Consider the following 23,276-nt stretch of genomic DNA (forward strand, 5'->3'; position numbering starts at 1 on the left):
TCTTTTTGGTTGTAGCCCTACAGTATATTTTGGTATTAAGTTAGACTATTTATCTAAAAGAAAATTTGGATGAAGGCCTCCCCTGATATTCCTTACCACCTGAGGGTGAGAACCTGAGGGAAGGCACGGTGTGCAGTTACTCCAGGATGGTTCATACACCCAGCTTTAGCCACAACTGTGCCCATCAACACTCTGGTTGGGACAAGGCATAGCAACATGCTGGCAACCGAAGACTCAGTTCCAGGTTCTGGCCTTGCCACTGAGAGCTGGGTGACCTTGAGCAACCTGTCTTCCCCTTCAGAGCTTCTGCTTAGAAAGACCTCCCTCTCATTCCCAGCACTCTCTAATTCTACGATTTTAGGGTGAGAGACCTGAGGAGGACCAGGCAAGATTATGAAAGGACAACCAGTGCTTGCTTCTACAGGAAGTCCCATAGATAACACAGGAGATTGGCTCGCTGGGGAACGGAAAGAGCGATTAAGCAAGAGACAAGACTGTTAACAGTGCCAGAACTCGTGGGCTCCTGGGGGCAGCGGTTGCCTCAGCGCCAAGTCCAGGAGGCCAGGACTGTGTGCACGACTGGGAGCCTTTGAGAGGTGGGAGCCACCTGGAGTCACAATGCTCTTTTTCTTTGGAGGGGTTGGGGTTGGGAGAAGGAGCAGTGGTCCCCATTTGGCTCCAAGGACGCAAAGATCTGAGCCCTTTTTTCTCAAGAATTTGGAGCTCTCTGCATGGTCCAGTGAGGGTGCTGGGGCAGGGGGCTGGGATAGATTGCCTACCATAAGTGGCCGTGTGATTTTGGGCAAGTCACCTGTTTTCTCAGGTGCCTGGTTTCTCTCTTCGAGTCTGTGAGAGGAAGAGAGAGGTAAGTAGACTAGAGCAAGGCACTAGGTAGTCTCTCAGACCCACCAACTTACAATTTGGGTTCTGTGACCATCACTATTACTGGTAGTTATTGAATGACGTGAATGGAGTGAGGAGAAGACCCAGTTCTTTGCCCGTTTGGAGAAAGAATGAAGGAATTGGGGGAAGCCCTAGGGTAGCCGTTCCCTACCCTGTTTTTCTTATAAGGCTCTCCACGCCCTGACCCAAAGCCTATAGTGTCTGTTCCCCTAACCCAATGGCACAGTGGGGAGCTGATTCCTGTAGTTTCCTGGGAGCAAGATCGATTTGTTCTCAACTTTGGCTTCCAACTTTGTCTGGTTTCTCAGGTGAGGAATGTGGGGAAGAGAGGGGAGGGCTGAGGGTGCCAATGTGTGTTCCTGGTCACCAGGGGCTTCTAACGGTTTAGGGTATGAAGTAGGGATGTTCCAGAGAGGGGAATGTGGCAGAGGATGGAGGAGTGCCCCTGCAGGCTGACTGTGAGGGGTGTTGTTCTGAGTGACTCCGAATGGGCAGGAACCTTCGTACATGCCAACAACCTGTGAAGAATGTCCTATCAGACCCGTGAGGGAGTGGTCAGTGGTGGGAGCTGGCTGAGGAGGGAGTGTGTGTGTGTGTGTGTGAGCACCCATGTACGCACAGGTAAGGAGTGACAGAGAATGTCCCCTACTATCTTTGGGTGGTCATGCTTGGCTGTGAAAGAGGTGCAGACTGTTTTTAGGGTGTGCTGTAAGGCCATGAGGGGGAGGGGAGGGCCAGAGGGAGAGAAAGAAGCAGGCTCCCCACTGAGCAGGGAGCCTGATATGGGGCTCGATCCTAGAACCCTGGATCATGACCCAAGCTGGAGGCAGATGCTTAACCGACTTAGCCAGTCAGGTGCCCCCAGAATTTATTTTAGGATTCTAGTTTCCTTTACTTGTGGGAGTCCAGCAGACTCAGTGATGTGGCACCCATATCATTGTAAACTCTTCGCTTAGTGTTTCAGTTCTGGAAGCTTCTGCCCTGAGAATCTTATCTTGCTGCCTCCTGTATGTTGTCTCCAACGGAAGTACATGTGCACCTTGAGTTTCCAAGTGTTACACCTACAGGCAAAGCCGGCCCACTCTGCCCTGCTCCCGAAGCCCTTGTCCCACACACTCTCTGTCAGGTCCACACAGAGATGGTGGCATCTATGGTCCACACAGGGGCCTTCGGCCACCAAGGAGGTACCTCTCCAGGAAGTGGTCTGGGGGATCCTGGGGGGATCCTATTCTACTAAGCGTCATGGCTTGGGCAGGCCTCAGCATCTCAGAGCTTTTCTTGGCCTGCTCACAGGTCAACTAGGAATAAATTGTATCTGTACAGTACTCGGCTTTTATGAGGCTCAAATGGAATCCCCCCCCCCCCCCATTTGTAGCCTTTGCTGGTTCACGTGTGTAAATACTCCCCTGGTGGCTGATCCCATGCCACTGGAAGAAATATGCACAATTGGCTTCTGCAAGCCCCTTAGACCCAGCTTTGCAGTTTTCACCTATGAGCTTTAAACTGCATCTGAAACAGACTTGACAGGCCCGAGAGAGAGCCATGGGGACAGCAAGACAGAGAGAAACAAATGCAGAGATAAACCACACAAGAAGAAAGAGAGAGAAAGGCTGGCGGAGAGAGAGAGAGGAGACACTTGACTTCTCTTTAAAGTCTGGGGAACTCTGCAGGCTGAGGAATGGCCTTATTCAAGTCCTATGCAGCCTGTGTCAGAGAACTTGCCCGAAGGGAGGCTGGACCAGTGGTGCCAGGACCCTAGAAGGAGCCCACCGTCCCTCCGTTCAGCCTGTCTGTGACCTTCCACCACAGCAGAGAAAGCCCAGAAGAATCTTCTTGTTCCTGCTGGCTCACACTGCTCATGTTTCTTTGTGCGTGCCGTTCACTGCTTCTAAATCCCACCTGCCTTCTTTAGAGCTTGGCTCCAGTCCCACGCCCTGCAGGAAGCTGCCTGCCCGTGGGCCCAGCAAGGCCCTCGCACCCAATGGAATTTTATGTACCCCTTGCTTATTCCCCCAGGGCAGGCCCAGACTGGATATCTTCCAGACTCCTTGGGGTCTCACCTAGACAAATCTTCATCCATCAAAATCCTAATCAATTGACTGACCCAAGACTTTCAGTGATAGTTGGGAAGACTCCAATTAATGAATTGGACAACCCGTACATGAGCACCTACTGTGTGCTAAGGAGCTGGGAACACTGTGGACCAAAGTGCACAGTGACATCCATAGGGGGAGCCCAGAGCATCACGGGGCCACAGTCCAGGGGGCATTGAACGCTGCTTGAAGTGTGGAGATGGCTGCAGGGAAGGCTTCTCGGAGGAGGCAGTCTCTAAGGTGAGGGAGGAAGAGGCATCATTAGGTGGAGGATAAGAGAGTTGGGGAAGCTTGGCAAAGGGAGCAAAATGAGAAAGAATCTGATATTCTAGGAATGGAGGTGGTTCAGCAGACTTGACAGACCATGAGGGTGTGGGAGAGAGTGGGATGAAGCAGGGTGCAAGTCTGTAAGAGCTACTGATTCCCTGGTGCATGTGTCCAAGGAGCAGGGAAATGGTGTTTAGAAATTAAAAAAAAAAAAAAAAGATTGTTGGAGGTCAGGTGAGATAGAGGGAGGAAGCAACCTCCAAGGTGAGATATGAGGAAATGAGCTGGAGAACTATCAGGAGAGACAGATGAGACAGCTAGATCCTGGACAACCGTGTGTCCGCACCCTCGACTCAAAACAGAACCTATCCTGCGTGGGGCTCTTCTCTATAATGGCCAAAAGATCTAACAGAGATGAGGACACATGGATAGCTTGGGGGAAAAGCATTCCAAGCAGAAGGAACAGAAAGGGCAAAGGCCTCATGCTGGAAGCCAGGAGGTGGGGGAGGCTCCCAAGGTTGGAGAAGCCAGCTGGGGTCCAGTTAGCTTCATCAGCTGTGGTGTGTTTTCTCCAAGAGCCGTGGGAGGGTTTTCAGCACAGTGACTGCTCAGCAGCCTGATGCCACCTCTCCATTCTTCGGTCCCCAGGCCAAAGCAGCATGGAGAGTGGACAGAGAGTGCCCCGAAAAGGCCGCAAGCTGGGCTCCAGCCGCCGGCGGCAGATGCGAGAACCAGCTGATGGCCAGGATGCCCCCATGGCTTCAGAGCCAGAGCCCTTGTCCTCAGAGGTGGCCGTGGAGCTGCAGCGTTTCTTTCAGGACTGTGGTGCCAAGGAGAGGGGCTTTGTCACCCGCGAGGACCTGGCGGTGAGTCCACATCCCTAGCTCACCCTCTGAATCCCTTTTCTGTAGCCTCCTGAGACTTCCTATCCCAGGAAAGCAGGGCAGGCCTGCTCTTTCCCCTTTCTCTCATCTAAAATTTGCTTTCAAAGAGGAACTCTCATGCACTGTTGGTGGGAATGTGAATTGGTGCAGCCACAGTGGCAGATGGTATAGAAGTTTCTCAAAAATTTTGAAATAGAAATAGCATACAATCCAATAATTTCTCTATTGGGTATTTACCCAAATAAAATACTAATTCAAAAAGATATCTGCATCCCTATGTTCGTTACTTATAGTAGCCAAGATATGGAAGCAGCCTAGTGTCCCTTGATAAATGAATGAATAAGGAAGAAGTCACACACACACACACACACACACACACACACACACACACACCACCACACTGGAATATTACTCAGCCACAAAAAGAATGAGATCTTCTTATTTGTAACAACATGGATGGACCTAGAGGGTATCATGCTACACGAAATAAGTCAGACAGAGAAAGACAATACTCTATGATTTCACTTAGATGGAGAATCAAAAAACAAAACAAATGAACAAACAAAAAGCAGAAACAGACCCATAAATGCAGAGAACAAACTGGTGGTTGCCAGAGGGGAGGCAAGTGGAAGGACAGGTGAAATGGGTGAAGGGAAGAGGGGGATACAGACTTCTGGCTATGGAATGAATGAGTCACGGGGATGAAAGGTACAGCATGACGAATATAGTCAAGGGTATTGTAATAGTGCTGTATGGTGGTGGCTACACTTGTGCCAAACACAGTGTAATATATAGCCTTGTCCAATCATATGTTGTACATCTGGAACTAATGTAACATTATGTGCCAACTATACTTCAATTAAAAATTAATTAATTAGGGGTGCCTGGGTGGCTCAGTTGGTTAAGCCTCCAACTCTTGCTTTCAGCTCAGGTCATGATCTCTTGGTCATGAGATCGAGTTCCATGTCAGGCTCTGTGCTGACCATGCAGCCTGCATAAGTCTCTCTCTCCCTCTCTCTCTCTGCTCCCCCACTCTCTTCCCCTCCCTAAAAAACTCCAATTAATTAATTAATTAGTTAAACAAAATACAAAGATCAGTGGGCAAAAAGCATGGTTTGTATGCAAAGAAATGTTCTCTGTGCTAGTTGACAAGCACATGTATTTTCTGAAGCAAATAAATAAATATGATAAAATTTGTGCTCAGAAAAGGTGAGGAATTTGTTTATATTAATATGTAAATGGATGATCAGGCATTATGCATTCCCATCTTTCAGAAAGATTTGCACTTAACAAAGGAAAGGACCTCACACCAAAGAAGGAACTTGCAAGTGACATAATTTTAGGCCCATTGAGCAGAGAAGTTTATCCCGGGGAGCAGAGTCCTACAAACCATGTCAATGACTATAAATGTCAGTGACACATGAGATTGGCCATGGTTGTGTGTCCCACCCAGGAAGGAGTCTTAGGCTCTGGCCTAGACCAATGTTGACTGATATTTGGTTTTTCCTCATTCTCTGCAGAGCGGCCTATGTGGCTTGCTGGAATCTCACTGGGCCTACTGTCTCCTCTGGATACTTTTCCATGCTCCAGACCTTTTCCTGCCCCTGTCAAAACTGACTTTGCCTGTGTTCTATCCTCAGGGCCATAACAAAGTACATGCAAACGGCTGATACTGAAATTGAATTTTCAGGGGCGCTTGACTGGCTCAGTCAGTAGAGCATGTGACTCTTGATCTCAGGGGTCATGAGTTCAAGTCCAACGTTGGGCATAGAGATTACTGAAAGAAAGAAAGAAAGAAAGAAAGAAAGAAAGAAAGAAAGAAAGAAAGAAAGAAAGAAAGAGAAAGAAAGAAGGAAAGAAAGAGAAAGAAAGAAAGAGAAAGAAGAAAGAAAGAAAGAAAGAAAGAAGAAAGAAAGAAAGAAAGAAAGAAAGAAAGAAAGAAAGAAAGAAAGAAAGAAAGAAAGAAAGAAAGAAAGAAAGAAAAACTTTCTCAGGGTAGCCTTTACCAACTCCCTCAAATAAGTCAGTTTCTCTCTCTCTCTCTCTCTGTCATGAATAAATAAATAAAATCTTTTTTTAAAATTTTTATTTATTTATGATAGTCACACAGAGAGAGAGAGAGAGGCAGAGACATAGGCAGAGGGAGAAGCAGGCTCCATGCACTGGGAGCCCGACGTGGGATTCGATCCCGGGTCTCCAGGATCGCGCCCTGGGCCAAAGGCAGGCGCTAAACCGCTGTACCACCCAGGGATCCCTAAATAAATAAAATCTTTTAAAAAATCAAGCAAATAAAAAACAGCACTCATCAAAGTTCTTATCTAGTTAATTATTATTACTAATTAATGAAGGAACCACTAAGATGTTATGATTGGCTCAAAAGCACATGAGAAGCCAGTATACAGTATTTAAAGGCAATTTGACAGGAGAGTGTTAGGATAAGATTGCTGAGTTCAATTTTTAAAATGGCTGATGTCCAACAGGCTGTAAATCTTTGGGGTTAGTTGTTCTACAAGACAAAAATTATTTTCATCTCTCCCGGGCAAAAATCTGCAAGTTAACAAGTAACTGCAGCAAGTCTGGGACTTTTTAATTAAAGATAAACAATGAGATGGACTGAGTACATTCCTCTAGTCTAGACAATGCTTGAAGGGACGTGTTCTCTACCTTTTGGCCTGGTTTCCAAGTTTCCAGTTATTCAGATAATTTTCTGTGATGATAAATAATCTCCCAAGTCTATTCCCAATATAAAAAAAACTCTCATTAGGTTGCCACCTATTCCCATCCATGCAGCCAGGGTATTAATGACACATGGGCATGGGTTTGCTCTGCAAATATACACTTTGAAAATATTAAGCCATTTTCGCTTCTGTCCAGATGTTTTCACACAGAACCTGAGATTTAAAACCTCTTATTTGCTCTTCTACCTAGAGTGAATCTCTGTCCCAGTTTGCCAGGGGCTGGAAGGATGCCTGGGATGTGGGACTTCCAGTGTCAAAACTGGGAATGTCTGGCGCAGCCTGGGTCAAGCTGGCCACCCAATTTCTATGCTCAGGCCAGGAAACTAAACCCAGGACTTTTTTTACCAGCTGTCACCCGCAGCCCCTATAAGTGCAAGGAGTTTCCTTTCTTGAAATTCCCAATTTTTCTAAGGTCCCTCTCCAGCCCAGAAGTGGCTTTCCTTATCAACTGGTTCCAGGCCAGGTTGCTGGGAGGATTTTGCAAATATGATTCCATGGCTGTTCCTTACAGTAGACTTGTCACATATGATTGAGAATTAGTCTCCAACATGACAATCTTTTTTTTTTTTTTTTAAGATTTAATTTGTTGGGCAGCCCCGGTGGCTCAGCAGTTTAGTGCTACCTCAGCCCAGGGCATGATCCTGGAGACCCCGGATCGAATCCCATGTCGGGCTCCCTGCGTGGGGCCTGTTTCTTCCTCTGCCTGTGTCTCTGCCTCTTTCTCTCTCTCTCTCTCTCTCTCCCTGCGTCTTTCATGAGTAAATAAATAAAATCTTAAAAAAAAAAGATTTCTTAAAAAAAAGATTTAATTTGTTTATTTGACAGACACAGAGAGACACAACACAGCCATGAGTAATAGCAGGCAGAGGGAGAAGCAGACTCCCCACAGAGCAGAGAGCCCAATGTGGGGCTCAATCCCAGGACCCTGACCTGAGCCGAAGGCAGATGCTTAACTGACTGAGTCACCCATGTGCCCCCAACATGACACGCTCATTACACAATTGATTCATCCAACTACATCCCAGCAAAAAAGGAGGACAAATTCTTATTGAATCCATGTAAATAACTATATTGCCATGGAAAGTAAGGAGGTTCAGTAAAAGTATCAGTTTCTGAATCAGGAGGGGGGTCAATGAGATTCAAATAATATTTAAAATGTTTAATTTTGGGGGCACCTGGGTGGCTCTGTGGTTGAGTGTCTGCCTTTGGCCCAGGTCGTGATCCCAGAGTCCTGGGATCGAGTCCTGCACCAGGATCCCCACAGGGAGCCTGCTTCTCCCTCTGCCTGTGTCTCTGCCTTTCTCTCTGTGTCTCTCATGACACAGAGAGAAATAAATAAATAAATAAATAAATAAATAAATAAATAAATAAATAAAATCTTAAAAAGGAAAGTTTAATTTCAGTTTACAGAAGCTGCAATCTACTAAACTGAAAGTTAGACATGGCTCAAGAAGACAAAAATCTTCCTCATAAATCCATAAAGATAGAATAAAAAATAATACCAACTATATTCCCAACAAATAACCACACCTCCATTCCCTTGAACCATTCATTCAGTTCTACATCATTAATTCCTGATCTGCTGGATCTTGAGTGAGCTGGCTGCTTCTGGACTCAAGAGTCTTAGAAATTATCAGGCTGCCAGCTTGGCTCGCTAATGTCAGCTCAGAATCTTTGTATCCATGTGAAGCATCAGTAGTTCAGAGAACCTGGTACAATCCTTTTCCATGAGGCTTCGGGTCTGTACTTTGTGGCTCATGGCTTTTAACTGAGGTTTCAGGCCAGGGTAGGAAAACAGAAACATTTTTGGTAATGAGACTGAAAATCTGTGGTTACTTATTACAGTAACTATTAATATCAGAGTGGAAGATGCTAAAATTCTCTGTTGGGATACAGCACGTAACTATTTTGTAGGGTTTGATCAGTGTTTCCTCTGAAGATAAGCACTTATCAAAGATCGGCAAAGGCACTGAGAAATCTCCAGGGCCTTCCTATAAAGCATGCAATTTCTGAAGTCTTTATATGAATTGCATTCTACCTACATAAACTTAGCCTAGGAAAGCCTGAACATCTCTTCTGATTTGATGGTTCTTCCCATGATGTTCTTTTTTTTCAACCCAAACCATATATATACATATACATTTTATTTTTATTTTTAAATTTTATTTAAATTCATTTCATTAACATATAAAGCATTATTGGTTTCAGAGGTAGAGACCAGTGATTCATCAGTCTCATATAATACCCAGTGCTCATCCCATCACATGCCCTCCTTAATGCCTGTTACCCAGCTACCCCATTCCACCACCCCCTTCTCCTCCAGAGACCCTCATTTTGTTTCCTATGATTAAGAGTCCCCCACCAAAAAAACAATGAGTCCCTTATGGTTTGTCTCCCTCTCTGATTTTGTCTTTTATTTTTTCCTCTCTTCCCTTATGATCCTCTGTTTTGTTTCTTTGATTCTACATATGAGTGAGATCATATAATTGTCTTTCTCTGATTGACTTATTTTGCTCAGCGTAATATCCTCTGGTTCCATCTGTATCATTGCAAATGGCAAGACTTGGGGTGTTTTGATGGCTGAGTAGTATCCCACTGTATACATATATATATACCACATCTTCTTTATCCATTCATCTGTCTGTCAATGGACATCTGGGCTCTTTCCATAGTTTGGCTATTGTGGGCATTGCTGCTATAAACATTGGGGTGCAGGTGCCCCTTCAGGTCACTACATTTGTATCTTCGGGGTAAATACCCAGTAGTGCAATTGCTGAGTGGTAGGGTAGCTTCTATTTTCAACTTTGTGGGGGACCTCATAGAGAGGCTACACCAGCTTGTGTTCCCACCAAGGAGGGAATGTAAGAGGGCTCCCCTTTCTCCGCATCATTGACAACATCTGTCATTTCCTGACTTGTTCATTTTAGCCATTGTTCCTGGTGTGAGGTGGTATCTCACTGCGGTTTTGATTTGTATTTCCCTGATGCCAAGTGATATTGAGCATTTTCTCATGTCTGTTGGCTATTTGTACGTCTTCTTTAGAGAAATATCTATTTGTGTCTTCTGTTCATTTCTTGATTGGATTATTTGTTCTTTGGGTGTTGAGTTTTGATAAGTTCTGTATAGATTCTGGATACTATCCTTTATCTGATATGTCCTTTGCAAACATCTTCTCCCGTTCTATCAGTTGTCTTTTGGTTTTGTCGACTGTTTCCTTTGTTGTGCAAAAGCTTTTTATCTTGATGAAGTCCCAGTAGTTCATTTTTGCCTTTGTTTCCCTTGCCTTTGGAGATGTGTCTAGTAAGAAGCTGCTGTGGCCGATGCCCCAAAAGGTTGCTACCTGTGTTGTCCTCTAGGATTTTGATGGATTCTTGTCTCACATCAATGTCTTTCATCCATTTTGAGTCTATTTTTGTGTTTGATGTAAGGAAATGGTCCAGTTTCACTCTCCTGCATGTGGTTGTCCAATTTTCCCAACACCATTTGTTGAAAAGACTGTCTTTTTTCCATTGGATATTCTTTCCTGCTTTGTTGAAGACTGGTTGACCACAGAGTTGAGGGTCCATTTCTAGGTTCTCTATTCTGTTCCATTGATCTATGTGTCTGTTTTGTGCCAATACCATGCTGTCTTGATGATTACAGCTTTGTAATAGAGCTTGAAGCCTGGAATTGTGATGCCACCAGTTTGAGTTTTCTTTTTCAACATTCCTTTTCTTTCTTTCTTTTTTTTTTTTCAACATTCCTTTGGCTATTCGGGGTCTTTACTGGTTCCATTCAAGTTTTAGGATTATTTGTTCCAACTCTAAGAAAAAAGTTGATGGTATTTTTTTAAAGATTTTATTTATTTATTCATGAGAATACACAGAGAGGAGAGAGAGGCAGAGACACAACACAGGCAGAGAGAGAAGCAGGCTCCATGCAGGGAGCCGGACGTGGGACTTGATCCTGGGGGTTACCCTGGGCTGCAGACGGGGCTAAACCGCTGCGCCACCTGGGCTGCCCAAATTGATGGTATTTTGATAGAGATTGCATTGAATGTATAAATTGCTCTAGGTAGCATAGACATTTTAACAATATTTATTTTTCCAATCTATAAGCATGGAACATTTTTCCCTTTCTTTGTGTCTTCCTCAGTTTCTTTCATGAGTGTTCTCTAGTTTTCTGAGTATAGATCCCTTACCTCTTTGGTGAAGTTTATTCCTAGATATCTTATAGTTTGGGGTGCAAATATAAATGGAATCGACTCCTTAATTTCTCTTTCTTTGGTCTCATTGTTAATGTATAGGAATGCAACTGATTTCTGTACATTGATTTTATATCCTGCCACTTTGCTGAATTCCCGTATGAGTTCTAGAAATTTTGGGGTGGAGTCTTTTGGGTATTCCATATAAAGTATCACGTCATCTACACAGAATGAGAGTTTGACTTCTTCTTCTTTTTTTGTTTTAATTTTTATTTATTCATGATAGGCACACAGTGAGAGAGAGAGAGGCAGAGACACAGGCAGAGGGAGAAGCAGGCTCCATGCACCGGGAGCCTGACGTGGGATTCGATCCCTGATCTCAAGGATCGTGCCCTGGGCCAAAGGCAGGCGCCAAACTGCTGCGCCACCCAGGGATCCCAGTTTGACTTCTTCTTTACCCATCCAGATGCCTTTTGTTTCTTTTTGTTGTCTGATTGCTGAGGCTAGGACTTCCAATACTATGTTGAACAACAGGGGTGAAAGTGGACATTTCTGCTGTGTTCCTGACCTTAGGGGAAAAGCTCTGTTTTCATATATATATATATGAAATATATATATATATATATAAATCATATATATATGATATATATATCATACACATGGATACTTTTTCAAAAGTTTAACCTCCATCCTCCTAACCCAAGCCATATGTAATATCAGATTTTTTTTTTTACAGGTTAAACCCTCAGTTTTTATTTTCATCTACATGAAACAGATATTGTTAAGATTTCTCTTTATTGATATAATCAGCTCACTATCTTTTAGGAGCAAGTGTTAAACATAACTGTTTATTTGTATTAATTAACCTTAATGAACTTTATTTTTTTTAAGATTTTATTTATTTATTTATGATAGACACAGAGAGAGAGAGACACACACACACAGAAACACAGGCAGAGGGAGAAGCAGGCTCCATGCAGGGAGCCCCATGCGGCACTCGATCCCAGAACTCCAGGATCACGCCCCGGCCAAAGGCAGGCGCTAAACCACTGAGCCACCCAGGGATCCCACCTTAATGAACTTTAAAAATACTTCATAAGTTATTCGTATTGTCCAAAAGGACATTAGAAATATTTCAGTATCAAGGATTTGAAGCAAGAATTTCTTTATGATTTTTGAAAATTATTTTTTCAGGTATTTTTAAATTGAGTCATAACTGACATTATATTAGTTTCAGGTATATAATGTGATGATTTGATATCTATATATGTTACAAAATGATCACCACAATAAGTCTAGTTAACAGCCATCACCATACAGTTACAACATTTTTTTTCTTGTGATGAGAACTTTCAAGATCTACTCTCCTAGCTACTTTCAAAGATGCAGTTCAGTATGATTAACTATTGTCACCATGATGTGACAATATTATATCCCCATGATTTATTCATTTTATAACTGGAAGTTGTACTTTCTTTGACCCTTCCTCCTGCAACCCCTGCCTCAGGCAACCACCAATCTGTTCTCTGTATTCATGAGCTCAGTTTTTAGGTCTGTTGGTTAGTTGGTTGGTTTTAGATTCCACATATAAGTGAACTCATTCAGTATTTATCTTTTTCTGTCTGACATAATTCATTTAGCATAGTGCCCCTCAAGTTCCATCCCTGTTGTTGCAAATTGCAAGATTTCATTCTTTTATATGGCTGAATAATGTTCCATTGTATATATATCCCATGTATTTATTTGTTCTTCCATCCATGAGCATTTAGGTTGTTTTTGCCTTAGCTATTGTAACTAATGCTGCAATGAATGTGGGAGTACAGACATCTTTTCATATTACTGCTTTGTGCTATCTTCAGGTAAATAGCTAGAAGTAGGATTGCTGGATCCTAGGGTAGTTTTATTTTGAATTTTTTTTAGCAACCACCATACTGTTTTCCACAGGGACTGCATCAATTTACATTCTCACCAACAGTGCACGAGGGTTCCCTTTTCTCTACATTCTTGCCAACGCTTGTTATTTCTTGCCTATCCTGCTCTTATGATAGTGGTGAAGTATTTAATAAAGACAGAGAACAATATCCTAAAATTTTTTCCCCTAAATTTAGGATCTTATATTGGGAGGGCAAAGTCAGAAGAACTATCGGAGAAGATTTTGGCCACTGGATTAAGATAGGATCATAGGAGCCTGAGAAATAGTACTTCGTTACCTATTTAATCAAAGTGACAATAAAATAAAATATTTTGAAATAAACATAGAAGAAGGTAATATGACTACAAGGATACTTAGCTCTTTCATAAAAGAGATGCCTTAGATGTTTTATAAATGAAAATATGATCAAGTCAAAACAGAGAAGTTTATTCTGTTGACATATGGAATAATTTATCTTGACAATTTACACAGAAGATAAATAGTAGCTACTTTTTAACTCCTGCTAAGAGCTCTACAACCAGTTCATCATTTTAATGGAGATAGAGCTGAATTCTAGTTTTTGCATTAATATAACATGTGGCATATAACATATAACAATTTTTAAAACTTATTTATTTTAAACCCATCAAAACAGAGACAAATTTGTCACTTGGCAAAAACACATTTCATAGCTTATTTATTATAAATCAAGGCAACTAAAATTCCCTTTCAGCAAATTCTTCACGTTTGTATTTTCATCTCTTTTCATGTTCTGAAACAATCAGACACTTAAGACAAAACCACTCCCTTATTCCTTAGAAAATCAAAACGTATCCTGTTTTCCTTGCAGACACAGCTGTATCTCTGCCACCGTTGGTCCTAGTAGAGGCTCAAACATCCGTAGTGATTATAACTTTTAACCAAAATAACTAACTTCTATTTCACAGAAAGAGCTGGGATGCAAATAATGGAGCACTATCTGTGTTATTTAAGCATTTTAGTAGATTTAGCAAAGTTCACAAACAGACACGACACATTTTACAGTCACACATATCTCTTGCACAAGTTTTTAAAAATTTGTCATGAAAGGGGGGCCTGGGTGGCTCAGTTGGTTAAGCGTCTGCCTTCGCTCTGGTCATGATCCCAGGGTCCTAGGATCAAGCCCTGCATCGAGCCCTGCATCCAGCCCTGCATCAAGCCCTGCATCGGGATCCCTGCTCAGCAGGGAGTCTGCTTTTCCTTCTCCCTCTGCCCCTCCCCCTGTTCCTGTTCTCTCTCTCTCTCAAACAAATAATTAAAAAATCTTCAGAAAATTGTAAAAAAATATACATAACATGAAATCTGCTACTTTAAGCATTTTTATGTTTAGAGTGCAGTGGCATTGGGTGCATTTCACAATTGGTGCAACCATCACCACCACCCATTTCCAGACCTTCCCCAACTGAAACTGTGTCCCAGAGTTCCATTCCCATTCTCCTTTCTCTTCATCCCTTGGAATCCCCCACTCTCCTTTCTATGAATTTGACCACTCTAGGTCCCTCATATAAGTGAGAAAATATAGTATTTGTCTTTTGTGACCCACCTCTTTCACTCAGCATGATGTCCCTAATGCTCATTCATGCCATAGCAGGTGTCAGAATTTCCTTCCCTTTTAAGGCTGACCAATATTCCACTGTATGCATAGACCACATTTTGTCTTTCTGTTCATCCCTCAGTGGATATTTGAGTTGCTTCCATCCTGTGGCTATTGTGAATAGCACTGCTATGAACTTGGGTGTAAAAATATCTACTTGAGTCTTGAGTTTCTGCTTGGCCTTGCACAACTATTTAAAGTGGCAAGAATGGGGGCACATGAGTGGCTCAGAAGGTTAAGCATTGGACTCTGGTCATGATCTCAGGGTTGTGAAATTGAGCCCCAGGTCAGGCTCTGTGTTCAGTGAGGAGTCTGCTTGGGATTCTTTCTCTCCCTCTGCCCCCACCCCCACCTGCTCTTTCTCTCTCTCTCAAATAAAGAAATAAATCTTAAAAAAAAAGTAAAGTGGCAAAAATGAATTCACTCATTAACATAACCCAAAGTTATAGCTGCCCTCTTGCATGTAAAAATAAAAAGTAAAAGGACATAAACTTAAAATTATGCTTAGCAATCAATATTTCAGTTTTTCTCAGAAACTATCCCCGTAGCCAAAAATTATTTATTAATTATTATTAATTCACATTTTTGAAGTTACCTAAGGATTTTGGGACTGTGTAATGAGTCAACTTAGTTGAACACAAATTTACTTTTTTTTTTTTTTTTTTACATTTTTCTTATCTTAAACATTATGTAAGGGATCCCTGGGTGGCACAGCGGTTTAGCGCCTGCCTTTGGCCCAGGGCGCAATCCTGGAGACCCGGGATCGAGTCCCACGTCGGGCTCCCGGTGCATGGAGCCTGCTTCTCCCTCTGCCTATGTCTCTGCCTCTCTCTCTCTCTCTCTCTCTGTGTGACTATCATAAATAAATAAATTTTTAAAAATTATTAAAAAATTTAAACATTATGTAAGGATAATGTTGACTTATTTGGTCAGTAAGACAAAATCAGAAGTATAAGAAATTAATATTAACTAGTTTCTTCACATAAAACAAATCTAGATCTTATAAAAAGTAGAATGTTTAATTGTATTATACTTAATATAAAGCAAACACTGATAGCCATTATTTGCATTTTATAAACAAAATTACTAAACCAGTCTAATTTACCCAAAGATTTACATTAATTACGTTAACCTGGCTCCTTAAAAGCTTTCTGAGCTAGCAATTTCTTGTAAGAGGGATTTTTTTTTTTAAGTCTAGCACATTTAGGGGTTCCTGGGTGGCTCAGTCGGTTAAGCGTCTGCCTTTGGCCCAGGTCATGATCTCAGGGTTCTGGGATTGAGCCCCTTGTTGTTGGGCTCTGCACTCAGCAAGGAGTCTGCTTCTCCCTCTGCCCTTCCCCCTGCTCGTGCTCTCTCTCTCTCTCTTTGTTAATAAAATTTTTTTAAAAAATATTTATTTATTTTATTTATTTATGATAGACATAGAGAGAGAGAGAGAGAGAGAGAGAGAGGCAGAGACACGGGAGGAGGGAGAAGCAGGCTCCAGGCTCCATGCGGGAGCCCAACGTGGGACTCGATCCCGGGACTCCAGGATCATGTCCTGGGCCAAAGGCAGGCGCTAAACCGCTGCGCCACCCAGGGATCCCCAAAATCTTTAAATAAATAAAGTTTAGCACATTTAAAGCACTAGAAATTCAGTCTCTTTATTCATGATTTCGGAGAACATTAGATTTATATTAGTGCTTATTTGTTTCTACAAACCAATCAACACAGAAACCCTGTAAGACACATAGTACTCTAAGTCATTAATACCCTCCAGATGTAGAAAACTATTTCACACTCACAGAAGAGCTAAAGGTCTTTCTGAATTACAGCCATGTAGACACCCAGATACAGAGACCCAGGGGCTTCATACGTACAACTCCAGGGCACAGATCAAAAGTAAACAGACACACAAAACTAAACAGTCCAGAACTCAAAGAGCTGGTCTCCTTCCTAGCAGGTACAAAATGCTTCAATTTGGAGCATACGTAGAAAAACCACCACCAACAACAAAGATCAGCAAATCAGATTTTCTGTTGCCTCTCAACCAACAGATACTCTGTCTCCATCATGCATCCCACAGGGATCGCCAATGGCCAGTCCATAGAGCTGAATTCCCCATCATTGCTATCACCAAAAATGAAAACACAGAATCAGCAAGAAAAAAAAGACAAACCACAATAGCAAGAGAAACAGCAAACCTAAAGTTCTGTCACACATGGGATTCTGTCCAAGAGCCAAGGGAGGAAATGTTTGAGTTTCTCAAAGCCTATGAGGGGCACATCTCCAGCACCACACATTCTTGGTTCTGACAAGTGAGTTTACGGGGGCATCTCCATGGAACCTCCAAAACTCTTACAGTACGAGTTCCAAAAAGGTAAAATCATGACCCTTGGGCAAAAAGAAAATAAATCCCTCTTAAAGGTTTTATTTAGCTCATTAGTTAATGAGAGATGCCATGAGTAGTTGACAGAGCATTTAAAAAGCTGGATAACAAAGAAGTGTTAGAACGAGATTGCTGAGTTAGATTTTTCAAAGCTGGTTAATGTACAACAGGTCATAAATCTTTGAGGTCATCTGAGATCTCCAGTCTGTCCCAGGAGATGAAATGAAGTACATTCTTACAGTCCAGAAGATGCTTGGGTGGCCTCTGCCCTTGTGGAATGCTGAAAGAGTGTGCTGTCCACCTTTGGGACTTATTTTCAAATTCCAGATAACTTTTTTGGATCTCGATAAACACGTCCTGGGGAGGATTAGCCACCGTCCTTAGGGATGAGACTCAGAAGGGGTAAGTTTTTATTGATGTCAGATGGAGGAAGGGAAAAGATGTGTAGGGAGTTGAAGGCTCTGCCGAGAGGGCTGTCTTGAGTGGGGTCCTGGAGCCTCCAAGGTAGGCCCTGGATCAGCTTGGGTCTGGGACTCCAAAGATGGGGAGGGAAGGGATGGGGGTCGCTAAAGACAAACATTTCTCTTTTTTTTGAGGATAGCCCAGAGTCTTCCCCAGGGCGAAGAGCGCCAACTTACCTCTTCCTTGCAGGTGGCCAAGTTCAGCTTCGTGGGCAGCGAAGAGGAGCTGGAGATGATCTTTGACTGGGTGGATGTGGAGCAGAAGGGACGCCTCTCTCTGGAAGAATTCAGCTCTGGGCTCAGTATGTCTGTCCTGGGAGAACTCTAGTGACTTGCTGCATAGCCAGGCATCCCATGCAGTGTGCCCAGTACAGGGAGGCTAGGCTGACATAAAAGGCAACATAAAAGGCAACAGGGAACCTCCACAGCACCCCGAGAGCAGTTCATGGCATGGATGATGATATGAATTACTCTGGAGATGAGGATACTAAGTCCATGTGGGCAAGCAGTTGGTTTAAGACAGGGCTAGGCCTTAAGGCTCTAGCCCAGGAGACCTGCTCACTTCCTTTCCTATCAGCAAGAGCAGTTCTTTGGCTGGGGATGGAGGTGCTCCTCTTAGCATCCTCCTCCTCCAGGGAGGCCTCCAGGCTTGCTTACTTTCTGATGCCTCACTTGTCTTCTCCCCAGCAAAAGGTTCCCTTGAGCAAGAGGTTAAGCAATCCCCAGTCTTGAGACCACAGGCTTTGTTTCTGCCTGAGGAAGGTCACATTCTGGCTTTGGGAATTCCTGGCCCCAGGGAGCAACAGAGGGTGATATTTAGCAGTTGGGAGCTTCCCAGGCTTTCTTTGTCCCCCTTTGGGCAGGGCTACTCCAATGCTTGCTTCTCAGGACAGGCCCAAAAGGACCTAAAAAGGCCAAGGTCAGCAGAGCACAATACTCCCACTGATCTCGATGCGGGTAAACTTTCCCGCCAGAGCAATGGAAGGTGTAATGTCCTTGCCGAGACCCTGCAGAGCACAGCTCAGGCTTAAATGCCTGCAAAGCCGTTCAGAGTTCTCAGGTCTGATGAGTCTCTGCAAGTTTGGGGGACAAGGAGGAAGAAGGCCAGGAATCTGCATTTACAGGTCATAAAATGGTCAGAATGTCTACCTTGAACAGATTCCCATGGATGACAGGGCGAATGTATGAACGTGGCCCTGTATAAATGTGATCACACAGAGAGAATTACTTCCCCAAGGGCCGGAACAGGACAAGATGGGAGATCAGTGGACCCAACTCCACTCTGCTGCCTTTTGTCCCCTCTGTCCCACAGAGAACATCTTCAGCTCCAGCCTGGGCACCCACAGGCTCCACAGGAAGAGGCCACTGTCTTCCAAGAGAGAACCTGCAGCTGCCAGTTTCCTGGCACTGGAGGAGGCTGACCATGAGGAGAAGGAGGCGTTCTTTGCCTTTATCCAGCAGCTGGGGGCAGGTGACGTCCTCCCAGAGTAAGGCCAGCACTGAGTGTGGAGGGGTGGGGGTAGGAGGCAGGGGCAGGCACTGCCCATCAGTGCGGGGCAGGACTGGCCTGGGCACAGGTGGGAGGCCACCAAGTAGAGCGGGGTGCAAATCTGGGTTTGGCCACTTGGGTTAGCTGTGTGACCATGGGCCGGTAGCCTAACCTTTGACATCTGTTCTCCAGCTGCAGTGTGAGTGTAAGGACAGTTGTGGGATGAAATGAAGCCCACCCGTGGAGAATGTCTGTTCTTGGGGAGTCCCTCCCACGCCCCCTCCTCCGCTCCCTCTCCATCCTGCCCTATGTGATTGCTCCCCAGGATTAGCGGCCTGGGGTATCAACCTCCCAGGTGTAGTCACAATCTTAAAAACATGACTACCTAAAAAAAACAAAAAACAAAAAACAAAACAAAACAAAAAAAAACATGACTACCTGAGGGGGCCCTTTTTTTTTAAGATTATTTATTTATTTATTCATAAGTGACACACAGAGAGAGGCGGAGACATAGGCAGAGGAATAAGCAGGGAGCCTGCTGTGGGACTTGATACCAGGACCCCAGGATCATGGCCTGAACCAAAGGCAGATGCTCAACCACTGAGCCACCCAGATGTCCCTGAGGGGGCCTTTCTTAACTAGAAAAGAGGGTCCCGAGGATCCCTGGGTGGCTTAGCGGTTTTAGCGCCTGCCTTTGGCCCAGGGCGCGATCCTGGAGTCCCGGGATCGAGTCCCATCCCAGCATGGAGCCTGCTTTTCCCTCTGCCTGTGTCTCTGCCTCTCTCTCCGCTCTCTATGTCTATCATAAATAAATAAATCAAAAAAAAAAAAAAGAAAAGAAAAGAAAGAAAAAAAGAAAGGAAAAGAAAGAAAAGAAAAGAAAAAGAAAAGAAAGAAAAGAAAGAGGGATCCCTGGGTGGCACAGCGGTTTGGCGCCTGCCTTTGGCCCAGGGCGCGATCCTGGAGACCCGGGATCGAATCCCACGTCGGGCTCCCGGCATGGAGCCTGCTTCTCCCTCTGCCTGTGTCTCTGCCCCTCTCTCTCTCTCTCTGTGTGACTATCATAAATAAATAAAAATTTTTAAAAAATTAAAAAAAAAGAAAGAAAAGAAAAGAAAAGAAAAGAAAAGAAAAGAAAAGAAAAGAAAAGAAAAGAAAAGAAAAGAAAAGAGGGTCCCCTCAATGGAGTGATTCATGTACAGTGATGCCCTGGGTTGGGCAGGTTTGGAGATGGGGAGGGCATTTCCTCCAGACTGTCTCAGGCTCTGGGCTTACGGGGTTCACTCATGCTCAGAGAAGGGGGACTTCTGCCTGTAAATACCCCTCTCACACCTCCCAGGTCCTCCTGGGTCTCTTAGAACCATCAGGGGAATCACCCTGCCTGTTTACCTGCCTCATGGGGCTCTGCAAGGACAAGCTCTCAGAGGGTGGGACTCAGGGTACAGGCAGGCAGGGCAGGTGTGGTGGATGGGGAGCCATTTACCTACTTGGCAGCTTGGCCTGGGCCCAGCCCTCTGGCATCTATCTTCGTAACTTAATTAAATCCTTAGGGGGGATCCCTGGGTGGCTCAGCGGTTTGGCACCTGCCTTGGGCCCAGGGCATGATCCTGGAGTCCCGGGATCAAGTCCCACATCGGGTTCCCTGCATGGAGCCTGCTTCTCCCTCTGCCTGTGTCTCTGCCTCTCTCTCTCTGTCTCTCATTAATAAATAAATAAAATATTTTTAAAAAATCCTTGGGAAAGCAGCATTAATTGAGTGCCAGCCATGTGCCTGGCCCCAAGCTGGCACTTTCACTGGGCACGGCTCATTCTCCGGTGACCCTACTGGGCAGGTATCAGGCTCCCCTTTGTACAAATAAGCCCAGAGAGGGCAAGGGAGTTGCCAAAGGTCACACAGCTACAGGGTGAGAGAAGAGGGAAGACAGATGGCAGCCTGGGGCCATCAGGCTCCCAGCTCCTCCCCTGCCCCATTGCCAAATCAATGAGCCACAAAGTACCGTGGGGGTTCAAGAAGGAGAGGGCACATCTGGGAAGGGTTCCTGGAGGAGGTAGTAACTCGAATTGTACCTTGCAGGGTATGAACCGATTTTTGTGGCCCAGGTGCCCAAGTTTCTTCGAATGTTGCCATCAAAATAGAGAAGTGGGGGGTGCCTGGGGGGCTCAGTGGGTTAAGCGCCTGCTTTCAGCTTGGGTCATGGTCCCAAAATCCTGAGATCAAGCCCCGCATTGGGCTCCCTGCTCCATGGGGTGCCGGCTTCTCCCTCTGCCTCTCTCTCTTTCTCTGTCTCTCATGAGTAAATAAATAAAATCTTTTAAAAAGTGAAAATAAAAAATACAATACAATACAATAAAATGGAGAAATGGGCCCTCTGCTTACTGGCTCCACGTCATATCTCCTCTCTGGCTGTCCCCTCTTCCCCAGGCAGGCAGAGATCTGGGAGCTGTGGGGGAAGCTGAGGCAGGAGGAGCCCCAGCTGGCAGGCAACCTGGAGGGCTTTCTGGCCAGGATGACCAGCCGCCTGCAGGAGGCCCGGGCTGACAAAGAGGTCCTGGAGCTGACGCTGAGGAAGTGAGTGGGGCTCGGGGGGGCCTCACCCACCTGGTGTCTGGCACAGAGTATGTGCTCTTTACATTTTAGCTAAACGGGAATTGAATTCCCTCAGCTCTGGGCTTAGGGGTGGGATATGGTGACAGCAGGAAGTGGGGCAGAGTGATGGGGCGAGTGGGACCATGTGACAGGGCCGGGGAACCAGTATCTTGATGATGGTTACAGGAGTCGGCGTGTCGGGATCAAGGTGACCAATGTCAAGGGTGTACGGGTCAGGGGCCATTGTCGGGATGACTGTCCTCAGGGTGACAGGGGTCAGTGATCACTGGCGGAGCGAGGCGAGCAGCGAGATGGACTCCACACCCAGGCCCAGAGCGGCCCTGCCCGCAGCAGGGTCCCCGGGTGCTCACGGGCTGCCCGGCTCCCCCTCGCACCCCTTCCAGGCGGCACTCCGACCACCATCGGGAGGTCCAGCAGCTCTATGAGGAGATGGAGCAGCAGATCCGCCGGGAGCAGCGGCAGCTGCAGGCTGAGGTGACCTCCCCTGGCAGCGCCCCATCCTGGGCTCCTCCGGGCTGATGCTGGCCAGTGCGGGGGGGGGGGGGGGGGGGGGGGGGGCAGCTCCTCTCACCCCCGCATCCTCAGGGAGATGTGCTGGGAGTGCTGGGCCTCGCCCGGCCCTCCCGGCCCTGCCCACCAGGTCTCACTCTCCTCGCCTCAATCTTGTTGCCACAATCTCGGCCGGAGCCAGAGAAGTGGTCGTGAGAGGCGTCCCCGTACCCCGGCCGGGTGCGGGTGCGGGTGCGGGTGGAGTGTGGGGAGGGCTGGGCGTCAGCAGGCCGCGGGGGCTGAGACCTGTCTGCTCCCAGAGCGACTCCCGCGGCCTGGCCTTCAGCTCCCAGATGCAGGAGGCCCTGGAGGCCAAGGAGCGTGAATGTCAACGGCTCACGGACGGCCAGAGGGAGGTGAGTGCCAGCGCCTCCCCGGGAGCCCAGATTCTGAGGAGTCACACATTCTGACACCCCGCTTCTCAGACTTCAAGGGGGTGGCTAGGCCAGAGAGTGGCTCCCTTTGCCGAGATGAGGTCAGGTAGTGCAGAGGGGCCACTGGAAAGGTCCAGGTTCAAATCCCTGCTGTTCCCATTAGGAGCCAGGCAAATCTGAGGCAATGACTTTGTTGCTTTTTTTTTTTTTTTTAAAGATTTTATTTATTTATTCATGAGAGACACAGGGTGGGGGGGTGGGGGCAGGCAGAGACACAGGCAGAGGGAGAAGCAGGCTCCATGCAGGGAGCCCAACGCGGGACTGGATCCCAGGACTCCAGGACCACACCCTGGGCCGAAGGCAGGTGCCAAACCGCTGAGCCACCCAGGGATCGATCCCCTGAAGCAATAACTTTGGCCTGAGTTTCTCCATCTATAAAATGGGACTAACCACATCTACTGCATCTCCTAGGCCAGTTGTGTCAAATGAGGTGATAAATAGGAAAGCACTCTGAAACAGAAAGTCACTGGGCTAACATGAGGTCACAGTGTTAGAGAGGCTGAGTGATAGGGTGGCATTCAACTCTTATGTCCGCTGACAGCTGAGTCACCTGGGGTAGGTTTGTAACCTCTCTGAGCCTTGGTTTCCAAATCAGAAAAATGGAGATCAGAACTCTTGCCCTAGAGGGCTGCTGGGATGACTAAAGATACCATATCTGAGGGCCTAGCATGGTTCCTGGCACACAGGAGGTGCTTTTCACATCACAATTGTTACTGACTCTGAATCTGACCTAGCTCCCTGCTACCCTGACACC

At 45.6% G+C, this 23,276-nt stretch overlaps 1 protein-coding gene across 4 annotated transcripts in view; it reads left to right on the forward strand.

Moving 5' to 3' along the window:
• Positions 1-390: 390 nt before the first annotated feature.
• RAB44 (RAB44, member RAS oncogene family) overlaps positions 391-23,276 on the forward strand; it is a 36,212-nt gene continuing 13,326 nt past the window's right edge. The window contains exons 1-7 of one of the 4 annotated variants that reach the window (XM_035698023.2): positions 391-596; positions 3,912-4,129; positions 17,633-17,744; positions 18,755-18,929; positions 21,354-21,500; positions 21,923-22,013; positions 22,349-22,444. In XM_035698023.2, the coding sequence (XP_035553916.2) occupies positions 3,923-4,129; positions 17,633-17,744; positions 18,755-18,929; positions 21,354-21,500; positions 21,923-22,013; positions 22,349-22,444 (828 nt within the window). In that variant the 5' untranslated portion in view covers positions 391-596; positions 3,912-3,922. Of the gene's footprint in view, positions 597-2,343; positions 3,237-3,911; positions 4,130-16,651; positions 17,384-17,632; positions 17,745-18,754; positions 18,930-21,353; positions 21,501-21,922; positions 22,014-22,348; positions 22,445-23,276 lie in introns of those variants that run through there. The other 3 variants (XM_025418596.3, XM_035698024.2, XM_035698025.2) reach the window with 3 other exon arrangements.

Source organism: Canis lupus, chromosome 12 (assembly GCF_003254725.2).
Source record: "Canis lupus dingo isolate Sandy chromosome 12, ASM325472v2, whole genome shotgun sequence".
Lineage (NCBI taxonomy): Eukaryota > Metazoa > Chordata > Mammalia > Carnivora > Canidae > Canis > Canis lupus.